Below are 12,953 nucleotides of genomic sequence, written 5' to 3'. Positions count from 1 at the left end.
CTCCGTCAACCATGAGCGATCTCTCTTGGCCATCGAACACCGACGGCCGAGGGAAGCCGCCCGGATGGCGACATTGGTGGGATAAAGCTGCATCGTCCGAGCAGCGACGATTCCCCTCCGCCGGCCAGCGAGGACGACGACGAGGAGGACGAGGAGGAGGCCGAAGAGGCCAAGGAGCAGGCCGAGGAAGAGGCCGAGGAAAAGGAGGAGGAAGAGGCCGAGGAAAAGAAGGAGGACAACGAAGAGGCTGAGGACACTGACGAGGAGGAGGAGTCAACTTCCTCCGACGAGGAGGTGACGAGCCGGAAGCGTCGCCGCGACGACGATGAGGCGGGGCCTTCTAAGAAGAAGAAGTAGTTTAAGTTAGTTTTAAAGTTTTTATATGTAATTTTTATGTTTATTCGAATTATATTCGAAATATATATAATCTATCTATGTTGCAGCACTTGAGAGTTGAAAGCTTTCGTTCGACGAGGGTATTGCCGTAGATCGGGAAGACGAGGGTTTTGCCGTAGATCGGAGGCCATTGTCGCCGACAAGTTGGGGCCACGCGCGCTTTCGTTTCGTCCGGAGTCCCCGAGCGCTCCCCGGGGGGCCGGGAATGGGATCGCCGGATGAATTTAGGCCCAAATCCGGACGAAAACGAGGAACCGGGGGCGCAACTGGGCCGAATTACGCCGTCCGGATGGAAAAAACGCTCGCCGAGGGCCTCGTCGGGGGGACGAGTGGAGATGCTCTTAAAGCTCATCTGCGTCCAGCCCACGAGATAATACCGGATTTACCGGCGGCGCACGCGGAGCTCACCGTGCCACGCGGAGAAAACGGAGCAGAAAATATCCCTCCCTCGTCTCTCTCATTCCACTCGCCCTGCCATCCCGGTCACCCAAGCTTCGCCCGCTGCCGCACGACAGCAGCACGCCGTCGAAAGTCGAAACGCCCCCTCCGCCGGCCTCTCCCCCATCCCCTCCCGCGCGCGACGCCTCCTCCACCCCTCTCCCCAGATCCGAAGCGGCTGCCGGCTCCTCCCCATCTTCCCTGAACCCTGCAAGAACCTGGCCGTGGCGGCGGCCGCGGCAGCGACGTGCGTCGGCGGCGAGGGGTGCATGAGGAGCAAGAGGTGGGGCAGGGACGACTGCGGGATCGGTATTCGGAGGAGGAGCCGGTGGGGAAAGTGCGGCTGACCTGCGCCTGCTGAGCGAGAGGCATCCAGGTGGAAGGCCGGTGGGATCCTGGGAAGAGGGAAAAGAAAGAAGGAAGAAAGGTTCATCTTGGGAAGCTTCCGCTACCGGCTCCAAGATGCAGAACAGCGATCTGCGCAAGAAGGTTCAAGCTCTTGGGTTCTTTGTTTTTTCTTGCTTAGATTAGATGAGTTTAGTGAAAATGCTAGGAATGGTGACAAACACTAGATTTAAGAGGCTCGAACTGGCCATGATTAGTCTAGGCTGCGGAAATGCCATGGTTCCAAACAAAAAATTCGTTGCCTTCCACCTCAACAGCAATCTTGCACATCATGCCTCAGTGTGCCCTGGCGATGCACCACATCCATAACTTCGTCAGGCTTTTTGTTTCCGTGAAAATGCACTTTTTATATGATGCAAGGATTCCTCGCGAGATGCAGTCTATTATGACATGACCAAGGCTGTAAGTTGTAGGGATGCTCCTGTGTTATAAACAGATGGTTCTACAAGGGCCAAAGGTCCCTTAGAGCATCTCCACCGGCGCGCCCACTGGCAGGTGCGCCGGCAGTGCCCTATTGGGGGTGCCGGCACCTGCTCCCGAATTTGGGGAGAGGTTGCACACACCGGCCACCCGGATAAGAATCTCTAAAAAAAAATTGAACAAACAAATGTAAACAAACTGCAAAATTTCATTCAAATTTAGGTTCCTTTACAAAAGTTTTAATGAAATTTGAACTAAACTAAAATAAACCCTAGTCTATTGGCCGTCGGTTGGGGCGCGCGATGGATCTGCCTCATTGTCGTTCTTCCCCTTTGCCGCGGCCTCCCGCGCCCGCCTCTTTGCCCTTGCTTTGTGTATGTGGCGGTGCAGCATCGCCCTCATCGGAGCTTGCCGTCGGTGCTGAAGGCCAGCGCCGCCCGCCACTGGCGAGACTCCTTGTTCTTGGTGAGCCTCTCTTCCTCGCGGGCGGCCGCCTCGGCCTGACGCCGAGTGTTGAGCTCAAGCAGCCTCAGCCGCTCGGCCACCATGAAGAAGTGACCAGCCTCCTCTGTGGGCGCCCGCTCGCGCCGGATCTCGACGGCGCGCTCAAAGGTGGCGGCGTTGGTCTCCTTGCGCACTTGATCCCGGATTTTCCCGTCGTGTTGCACGTTTAAGGAGGTCAGGATCGCCGCCTGCTCAGCGTCACCCTCGAACTGCTCCTCGGCGCCCCACTCCGCCCGCTCCTCCGTGACCTTGCCTCCGCGTTTGCTATGAACACCTTGTTCCACTCGTCGAACTCGGAGTCGTCGGAGAAGCGGTCGTAGTCAAAGTTGAAGTCCGCCAGCTCGAGCTCGGTTGTCGGACTGCGGTGGGGCCACAGGCTCTGGCTGTGGCTCCGCTGGCGGCGTGTGGCCGTTCCGGCCTAACATCAAGTAGGTGGTGGCGAGCCAGCGCGACATTGTGGTGTGGAGGCGAGTGCGGCGGTGGTGTGGAGGTCAGTGCGGCGATGGTGTGGAGGTCAGTGCAGCGGTGGTGTAGAGACGAGTGCGGTGAGGTGAGCGGAGAGGGTGCACTGAATAGAACGGTCTCTAGTCGGTGTGCGCATTACGGCGGCATCTCTGCATGAGGAACCGGTGGGTTCATTAAAGACGGCGATCCGAGCATCCAAGGCGTCGCATTTAAAGATAGAGCCGGCCGTGGAGTCGCTGACATGATGGCCCCACACGCGGAATCCTAGGTGTCGCGAGGCGCCGGCGTGCCCGTTTCATGCCTTCCGCGTAGGGGCCGACACGGGGTTGCTGGCACATTTATTGGCCTCCAAGTTGCGCAGCGCTTTATGGGCGTGCCGGTGTGAGCCCAAAACGTAGCCGGCCCCCAAATCGCTGTTAGGGTCGCTATTGGGGCCGCCCGATGGAGATGCTCTTATGGGTTCAGAGGGTTATTTGTGTGGATACTAGCACTACATCTCCAGTGTCCTAGACTGGACTAATATGTATCTTTTGTCCCTCAAAAACTATTGGCTTAGTGTAGATTTGGCCCCTCAATCAGATATTTTTGCCCTTCAACTGTTATTACCGTACCTTTGGCCCTCAAAGGTGGTTTGACCATTTCCAAAGAAGTTTTGGCTGACCTGGTGCCTACATGTAGGCTACTGCACCACCCCCACATCACCAATTTCATTCTGAAAATTCCATAAATCTATTTAAAAAGCAGAGAGAAAAGATAAAAAAAGATATTTCATATTCTGTATGTACGAGAAATTTTGAGAGAAGGAAAAGGGAAAACCGAAAATTGTAAAGAATTGAGAAAAATAACAGGAAAAACAAATTTGGAATGAAGTCTCAGTTTCATTTTTTTTCTTTCTAATTACCCTTTTTAGTAGTTTTTCTTATCTTTTGCCCTTCTTTTGAAATTCTGTAAATAGGAAATTTAATTTTTTGAGATTATTTTATTTTCCCATTTTACTGCTTATATTTTTACTTTTTATGATAGTTTTCTTTTCCCCATTTTCTTGAAACTCATGTGTCTTCAATAGATTTGTAGATATCCTGTTTGAATACATGCCATATTTTTTTCACTTTTTTTAATAAATGTGTAGAATTGTCAGGAAGAAATTGGCGATGTTGCAAGTATGTAGAGGACTAGAGGTGATGTAGCCTACATGTAGGCACCACGTTGATAACCATTTTGAAATAGTAAAAACCCCCGGAGACCGAAAGTACACGGTATTAAGTGTTGAAGGGCAAACAAAAGCACAATTGTAAGAGTTCAGAAATCAAATTTACACTAACCCAATAGTTGAGGTGTCAAAATTATACATATTCCTTTTGATTATAGGGTAACCAAGTCATGGTACCATCATGAATGATCATCTTCTTCTGCATTCCGTATGTTTATGTGTATACTGTATTGATTGTCTGATTACTCTCCCTAATTCAGAGTGCAGCGGAGATGGATTTCTTTACTGAATATGGCGATGTTAATCGATACAAAGTGCTGGAAGTCATAGGCAAAGGTAGTTATGGACTTGTATGTTCTGCAAATGATACGCAAACAGGAGAGAAGGTTGCAATAAAGAAGATACACAACATTTTTGAGCATATATCGGATGCTGCACGCATACTCCGCGAAATCAAGCTTCTCAGGCTTCTTAGGCACCCTGATGTAGTAGAGATAAAGCATATCTTGCTTCCCCCATCTAAAAAGGATTTCAAAGATATATATGTTGTCTTTGAACTTATGGAGTCGGATCTTCATCAAGTCATAAAGGCTAATGATGATTTAACAAGGGAGCATTATCAGTTTTTCTTATATCAGATGCTTCGAGCTTTAAAATATATGCACACAGGTATTGACTCCGCCACAGTTTTTAGTTTATGAAGATCAGTGTGACATGTGCAGATGTGCTTCTCTTCGTATGGAACACCCCATGTAGCATTTGATTCTTGTTTCATTTCCTGCACCTGCACACATGCTATTTATTTGCATGTGAATAAAACTTTTAACCATTTGACAAATTGATCCCCCTTGATATTTTCTTTTATTGAGATGATATTGGAAGAATTATAGATTTTTTTACGTCGGTGATAGTAATTTATTTTTGAATTTGCTGATGTTTTTTCCTAGTTCTACTCTTATGGCATGCATGGTCATTTTTTTTGTTATGGTCAGGTCCTGAAGTATCTTAGCAAACAGTGGTATTAGTGCTTAATCTGTCAAACTTGGTTGTCACTGTTAGCATACCTTCTTGATACTGCTGCATGATTTTGCGTTTATTAGCTTTGAGACGTTACATAACATTGTCAGTTTCTATGTATGATCGGAGCTGGCTAAATATTGTTTGTGATTTGATGCAGCAAATGTCTACCATCGAGATTTGAAGCCCAAGAACGTGCTTGCTAATGCAAATTGCAAACTCAAAATATGTGACTTTGGCTTGGCTCGAGTTGCATTCAATGATGCACCTACGACAGTCTTCTGGACAGTAAGCATTACTCTTATTTTATCTTAATAGCCCTACCATATATTACTGGTTTATGTTATAGTACTCGAAGTTTGTTACTTGATTGTTTTAAGTTTCAACTGCTGGTTCAATCGGTTACTGTAATTCGTAATCGATTGAATTGTCATGTGCCATCGCATTACGTGATGCAGCAAGCAAATAGCCGTTGGCGTATTTACTCCAACATTATCCTTGTGACACGCACCGTTTGTCATGTTATGAACTTAGAATAGGAGTTCCCTTAGCACCTAACCATGCAAGTTGAACTTCAGATAGCCTCATTCGAGATACAATGATTGAAAGAAAAGGGAAGTGAAGATGTAAATGATTAATGCACTATCACATCACATGTAAGTTAAAACAAGATGACATCTAGTTTCACTTTTAAGTGGATCTAGGGTGTGTTTGCTCTGAGCCTAGGTTTGCCTAAACAGCCAAATTTTTGGTGAAGGCTCTTGCTTGCCCTCGAGTTGGCCAACATCGGCAGAAAATTGAACTAGAGTAGCAAAAGGGGCATTGGCTTGCCAAAAGATTGGCCACGATCCAAACAATGACCAACTTTTTAGGCATGACCAAAATTTTGGTAAGATACATATTGGGTACAATTGAGACGTACCCCTAATGCCTGAGAATTTAGTGGTCACGAGGCTGTTTTCTCATTCTTTGGTTTTAGGGTTGGACTGGGGGTTGATGGTCATGAAGCTACCTGATATTAGGGCTTGGGGCTGCTCATGGATCTTCCATTGTTCATCCACTGTTTCTTATTATGTACTCATTTTACTACTGTGAAATTAACCTCTAAATTAAAATAAATAATATTTTGCAGGACTATGTGGCAACGAGATGGTATAGAGCACCTGAACTTTGTGGGTCATTCTATTCTAAGGTAAGGGTTGTTTGCGATTGATCAGAAGTTAGAGAGACTGACGTGTATACATATTGACGATGCAAACCTAATAGGCTGCATTTTTTTTGCGGTGGTACTGGTAGTGGTAAATGACATTATTGGAATGCTGTCCTGGAACTGAATATCCCGTGCCCGGTCAGTTGCCTCACCTTGTAGTGAGTATGAGGCAATTGTCCATATAAGGACTTTTGACTTCTATATTAAAATTTGGGTTAGTATATCTATACACATATATTCCTTTAACACCAAAAGAAACATATACTCCCTCTGATTCATATTAATTGACTTCAATATGGATGTATCTAGAACTAAAATGTGTCTAGATACATCCATATTAGAGTCAATTAATATGAACCGGAGGGAGTAGTACATCTTTTGCACCTGTATTCGTGAACTTGAGCAAACAAATGATGTCACCAACTCATCATACAGTTATAAGTCAGCAAATGCACCATGGCGAAGTTGCAATGAAGAAGTAAAGCTCATGATTCATAATTCCATATTATATGCTGTTCCAACTTCTAACTATGCCATCATATGGCCGCAAACAATAGAATGATTAAGGATAGCAGTGCATGCTTAGAACTCCACATTGTATACCAAGGAGCACTGCAGCTTTAGATCTAGATCACGAGATTACAAATACTCTAGTAGCGGAAATGGAGTCAATGTAGCATGCCGACTTGATCGGCTAGTCATAGCTGTACTAGTAATGTAGTAGCTCCTCGTGGTCCGGCCGCTACACCTCTGGGCCATCACAAAGCTGTTTATCATCATTGCAAGTTGCATGACAGTCTCGGAACAATGCCTCCCAAGGTATCCACGCGTATAGGGTAGGAAAACTGGGGTGCTAGCACTGACACACATGGCTAAAGTTTCATCAGTGGGGAGTGACGGCTAGGGTTTTTGGAGTTCCACAAATTTGTGTCCCTAATGCCATGACACCTCCCTTTGGATATACGCCAATGGAAGGTCTCTACATTGGAGGCCTATTAAGCCCACTAGGTACCGAAGTAACTGGGACACTAACCAAAACCTGTATTACACATAAAAAACTTGAAATGGAACTAAAATATGTGAATAGAAATACTATATTCATATATGATGCGGCAACTATCTTGCCATAATAAGCCTTAAAAAGTATGAAGAACTGACATGCTGACATACTCTTGCAGTAGGGAGTTTTAAGATCTTGCACCCAAGGTAGCGTATATTTGAGAAAACAAAGCAGTAAATACTTTAATCAAATTTGTTCAAGAGCCAACTGCTTCAGGTGCTTCTTCTTTGTGTTGTCCTGTTGTTCCTTACTGACCTTAAGGGTGTCCATTTTATATGGTATCCACGATTCACAACTGAATGGTAATTAGTAGACATAACCGCATTTCCACCATAAATATAACTCTAATTTATCTGTTTTCCCCAATATAAGTGTGAACATTATATACACATGGGGTTTGAATTGTTCGCAGCTTATCAGGGCCTATAAGCTTAGATTTACCCAGACAACTTGAGCTTGTAAGTAGATACCTTATTTGACTCATGAGTCACAAACTATAGATATGTCATTCAGTAAACTGACTTGGTCTAAGTCAGGCTAAATAAGCCTGTATATAGCTGGATGACCTTTCCAGGAATTTCTATTGTTTGCCTCATTAATTATTTTCTGCACAACGTACCTGTTTTTACACCCTCTTGATAATCCGTAGAAAAGGTAGACATAACAACTGTTACTAGCAATCTTTTGCAAGTAAATGGTAACATCATATGGGATTGCCCACCTTCTTTCCATAAGTTCGGACCTTTGGTTCTACTGGTTGGGGTGTGAAACTTAACATAGTATCAGAGCAGAGGTCTTGAGTCCAAGTCTCGGCTTTCACAATTTTTTTTAAAATGCTCACGTCCTCTTTCTGTCCACGAATAGGCCTTATCAAGTCATACGTGCGTGCAAGCCTCATTGAGTCACACGTGAGAGGGGGTGTTACAGTATGTGGATTGCCCTCCTTTCCAGCAGTTCGGACTCTTGGTTCTACTGGCTGGTGCATGAAACTTCACAAATGAATCCCTCCGGCACTGGCTCGTGCTGCTTATTGCAAAGTTAGAAACATATCTATTACTTGTGCAAATGAATGGTGCGTATCATTAGTTATCTTAAGAAACTGTCCCAATTTGAAGTTGACTGTCCCAGTTACACGCGTTGGTATTGACGACGCAGCTGTGAAATTTATTTCCTATTCTATTTCTTCTGTAAATAAGATATTCCACTGGTCCTAATTTGAGTTGGCATGGCCTATCGTTTGTGTCACTGAAGTTTACCATCTTCTTGAATGCAGTATACACCCGCAATCGATATATGGAGTATAGGGTGCATTTTCGCGGAGGTTCTGATTGGGAAGCCTCTATTTCCTGGTAAAAATGTTGTTCACCAGCTGGATTTGATAACTGATGTTCTAGGGACACCATCTTTAGATGCTATTTCTAAGGTAAAATAGCTTCTCTCTGAAAGTTTGTTGTCAAAGGTACAGTTTGTGTCTGCTTCTAAAACTCCCCACTGTTTTCTTACATCTGCCAAGGTGCGGAATGACAAGGCAAGGAAATATCTGACATCCATGCGGAAGAAACAGCCTACTTCGTTCTCACAGAAATTTCCAAAGGCTGATCCATTAGCGTTGCAATTGCTTAGGAGGCTTCTAGCTTTTGATCCAAAGGATCGCCCATCTGCTGAAGAGGTATGTCATAGAACTAAACTTTTAACTGATCCTGTGATCTGCTTCTGACATTGCCCAGAAATTATGATCTTGATATATATAATATGCTAATTGTAGGCATTGGCAGATCCATACTTTAATGGTCTAGCAAAGGTAGAGCGAGAACCATCTTCTCAACCAATACCAAAAATTGAATTTGAATTTGAAGGCCGTAGAGTAACAAAGGATGACATTAAGGAACTGATATTTAAAGAAATTTTGGAGTATCATCCTCAGTTACTGAATGAGCATATCAGTGGGACAGAAAGGCCAAACTTTGTTCATTTAAGGTCAGATATTGAATGCTTGTTTATCTTCTCTTAGTCATAATCCATGTCTGATACGCTAGCATCTTCTGGTCTTGCAGCGCTGTTGACAAATGTAAGAAACGCTTTGCTGAACTCGAGGAAAATGACAGCGGAAGTGGATCAGCTGTTTCATCACAGAGGAAGCATTCTTCTTTGCCAAGGTATCTTCTAATCTAATCTGTTATACAAGGGATGCTCCAACAATATATGTATTGGTAGCCAATGGCGTAACATGAAAAATAAAGCATCCATTATCAAACTTGTTTCTTGTTCGGTTGCACCCTTTCTCTTGTCAAGCTTCAAAGTTCTACCGAGCATGAAACATCCAGTCCTAATTAGAACAGAGTTTGTTTCTCTTCATTAGTTATAATATTTTTAATTGTCCAGTAGGTCTATCTATAGATAGAATCGTTGAAGGCCTCTTCCAAATTAAAGCATCTTGCTTGTGAACCTCAGTAAATGAAAGTAGTGGGAAAAGTTCAAAGTCTTTCTACAAATTTTCTATCACTAGTAGTTCAAATACACATTTTTTTCGAAATAGAGGATGAGACCTCTGGCCTCTGCATCTAAGAGATGCCTACGGTCTTTATTTGCATTTTATTGAACAAAGAACTGGTAAGAGCATACATCAAAATGACCTGAAGCCGCCACACAACACCTACAAACCCGACAATTGGAGATGAAAATGCCATCACGGCCTTATGCCCTAAAAACACAAACAACATCCCATCAGCTAGGTACCGGGGGCATTACCGAGTCACCCTATGGCAAAACAGGAGCACACATCCAGACCAGGAGACCCTTAGTGAGCACCTCATGTCCTCGCTACAAAAGCAGCGGCCTCCGTCGAACCTCTGAGCCATCTCCTGGGCAGAAATCCGCATAACCCTTGCCAAGTCTGCCATCGACGCCACCACGGCGCCATACAGCGCCTCCACCCTGCATGAGTCCCTTGGCACGCCTGTCACGGAAACCCCTGCATCATGCCGCCAGGACTCGCGTCGTTGATGTGGTAGATGCAACACCGCTACATGACAAGACCCCTCCAGCCAGAACCTGTTCCAAAACGGTGCCCCCAAGAGGGAGAACAGCACCGAACGTGTTGCAATCGTCCTATCCGGGAGACCCAGATGTAGGGTTTCCCCTGGAATATCTGTGCGGGGGTAGTTGATTCGCAGCGATGACGCCTTCAACAAGGTAACGACGCCCACGGCGCCACCATTGTCAGCCCTGACCGAACGGAACCTCGCTTCCTAGATGATCCGCCACGAGCAGCCCCAGAGGAGCCAATCCGCCACACTGGAGGGAGCTGCCTCCATGCCAAGTACCGCCGCTCTGCCAAGATGAGGTCGACCAGACGAGGTTGACCACCACCGCCAACCCGCAGATCCTCGCCAGAAACACTGCCTGCTTTCCACCAGTGCGACCCCAGTGATGGCCCGCCTCCGCACGTAGGGGTCTGTTGGAGTCCACCCGCCCATTACCGTCTGACTTTGTCGGCAGGGCGTGGCCGCCACTGCCGGCGGCAGCGGCCATTGGAAGGGGATCCGGCAGAGGCTCGCTAGGTTTCAGACAGGGGCCTCCGGAGTCGCCCCGCGCGAGGCCACCCGGGAGGAGAGGGAACTGGTGGCGGGGGGAAGGCTAGCTTGGCTGGCCGGCGGCGGCAGGGGTGGAGGGGAGGGTTAGGTCGCGGGGAGGGTCATCAGTAGTTCTAATACACATATTGCCTGACAATGATTGACATGTCTCAAGTATGTTACATCTTTTTCTTTTCTTCTTTTGATGCTTATATAAGAAAAATTAATATGCAAAACCGCCTTTTAGTTAAGATGATCCTAGTTAGACCCTGGAAGATTTAGTTTCTTGTGATGCCTTCCTGTCAAATGAGTCTTTGCTTGAACTTCTGAGAATCGATGACTTACGACAAGTCGACAAGATGAGGCTGACCCATGCTGCCAACCCGCTGATCCGCGCCAGCCGCCATCCTTGCCAAAAACGCTGCCCGCTTTCTACCAGCGCGACCCCAGCGATCACCCTCCGACCATTTGCTGGCAGGGCATGGCCACCACCGCCCGGCGCCGGCAGCAACTGCCATTTGAAGGGGATCCGGCGGAGGCTCGCTAGGTTTTTGACGGGGGCCCTTCAGAGTCGCCCCGCGCGAGGCCACCCGGGAGGAGAGGGATCTGGCGGCAGGGGGATGGCTAGTTGGCAGGCCGGCTGGCGGAGGTGGCAGGGGTGGAGGGGAGGGTCATGAGTAGTTTTAATACACAAATTACCTGACAATGATTGACATGTCTCAAGTATGTTACATCAGTTTTTTTTTCCGTTGATGCTTATATAAGCAAAATTAATATGCAGAACGACCTTTTAGTTAAGATGATCCTAGTGAGACCCAGGAAGATTTAGTTTCTTGTGATGCCTCCCCATCAAGTGAGTCTTTGCTTGAACTTCTGAGAATCGATGACCTACAACAAGTGGTCTAGTTTGTCCATTTAGCTGGTGGGATATTTAGCGCCAGCCTTTTGAGATGTAATACTGACATATAACTCCATACTGTCTTCACGCCATGGGATTTCTTTTATTATCTATTTTTTAATTGTAGACAAACATGGGCCAACAGCACTGCACCCTGTTGCAATGCCTTCAATGGACCATAAACATATGGCATTATCTAGTAGAAAGCATCCTTTAGATGTGTCTTGGAATTCTCAAATTCAGAGATCACTTGGAAATATAGCTGGTTTCACTATGTTGCATTGCTCAAAAATACGGTGTTCTGCTTTTGCCAAGTTATCTTTTTTTTTTGTTTCACTAGCCATCAAAGTTTAAAAAAATCCGAATGATGATGTGGGGTACTAAAGCCTTTCTTCTTTTGCAGGCAATCCTTCAACCATCGTTAGAGGACGTGTGACGTCCTCTTGACAGCTGAGCTCAAAGGATATGAGTGATCCAATGAGCTTACCATCCATACTTCTTTGGCAACAAAGTATCCTGTGCTCTCCGGATGAAGGACTGAACTCAGAACCCAGCAGTTAGGGGACACCCGCTTTTGTGCAACTGGCCCAACACAATATGTGCCTGGAGGAGTCTGTAGACTCCAGATTAGGGAACTTGTATTTCTATCTGCATCATGATGGTATCAGGACTGATATACAAGTGACAGAATCATGCAAGCAGTTGCTGCTTCTCATGGCCCAGTTCCAGATGTACACTACAGCATGCCAGGGATTTATTGAATGACTAAGTGCCACAACTCGCATTACCCTGTTGAACGAAGAGGTCTGGCTTTCTATCCGCCAATCATCAAGGTGTGAATATACTTTTGCAATGAAAGCTGGAAGAAGTACAGATTGTACTCATGGATGTTCTGCTAGCTTTCCAGTGAACCAAAGTACCACAGCAGTTGGATCTAGCTGTGCTCCTTCGCAAAGGTAATCCATGAAGAAGCTGTGACGTGCCAAGGTCAAACAGCTTGGTTGTCGCGATTTACTCCCATCACTTGTTTGAGGAATACCGCCAGGGACCTCAGCCGTGTTTTGCGGTGTCATAAAAGGAACTTGAGCATCAATCTGAACCGTTTCCAACAGTAGATGTGAGAAATGTGCAAAGGTGGAAATGCCGAAGACCAAAGCGAACTGTTGTGGTGTGTGCAGGGTATATAAGTCGTTCCTTTTGCTGGTTTTGATGTTAGAGTCTTCAGTTTTGTGTTCTTCAGATGCATGGAAAATTGTAAATTGCTTATGCCACGTGCATGATTATGTCAATAAGCCTGTCAGAGTTGATTTGCCAGATCTGCCTGTTCTGGGCAAGCTATAGAATCAACCCAGTCACAA

General features: G+C 46.0%; 1 protein-coding gene across 1 annotated transcript; it reads left to right on the top strand.

Annotated features, from left to right (window-relative positions):
- Window positions 1–1,011: 1,011 nt before the first annotated feature.
- LOC124691772 (mitogen-activated protein kinase 11) lies at window positions 1,012–12,953 on the top strand. Its single transcript, XM_047225047.1, has 9 exons — window positions 1,012–1,323; window positions 4,099–4,507; window positions 5,016–5,143; window positions 5,988–6,047; window positions 8,399–8,548; window positions 8,639–8,794; window positions 8,891–9,102; window positions 9,180–9,281; window positions 11,999–12,953. The coding sequence occupies exons 1-9, from the start codon at window positions 1,297–1,299 to the stop codon at window positions 12,018–12,020; spliced, it is 1,266 nt and encodes a 421-aa protein (XP_047081003.1). The 5' UTR covers window positions 1,012–1,296; the 3' UTR covers window positions 12,021–12,953.

The sequence above is a fragment of the Lolium rigidum genome, chromosome 1, assembly GCF_022539505.1.
Source record: "Lolium rigidum isolate FL_2022 chromosome 1, APGP_CSIRO_Lrig_0.1, whole genome shotgun sequence".
Lineage (NCBI taxonomy): Eukaryota > Viridiplantae > Streptophyta > Magnoliopsida > Poales > Poaceae > Lolium > Lolium rigidum.
This window is presented reverse-complemented; position numbering and strand designations above follow the sequence as displayed.

Coding starts and splice junctions, on each gene's coding strand:
- LOC124691772 (XM_047225047.1), top strand. CDS start 1,297: ATGCAGAACAGCGATCTGCGCAAGAAG. Junction 5,144..5,987: donor CTACGACAGTCTTCTGGACA/GTAAGCATTACT, acceptor AATATTTTGCAG/GACTATGTGGCAACGAGATG. Junction 9,282..11,998: donor AAGCATTCTTCTTTGCCAAG/GTATCTTCTAAT, acceptor CTTCTTTTGCAG/GCAATCCTTCAACCATCGTT.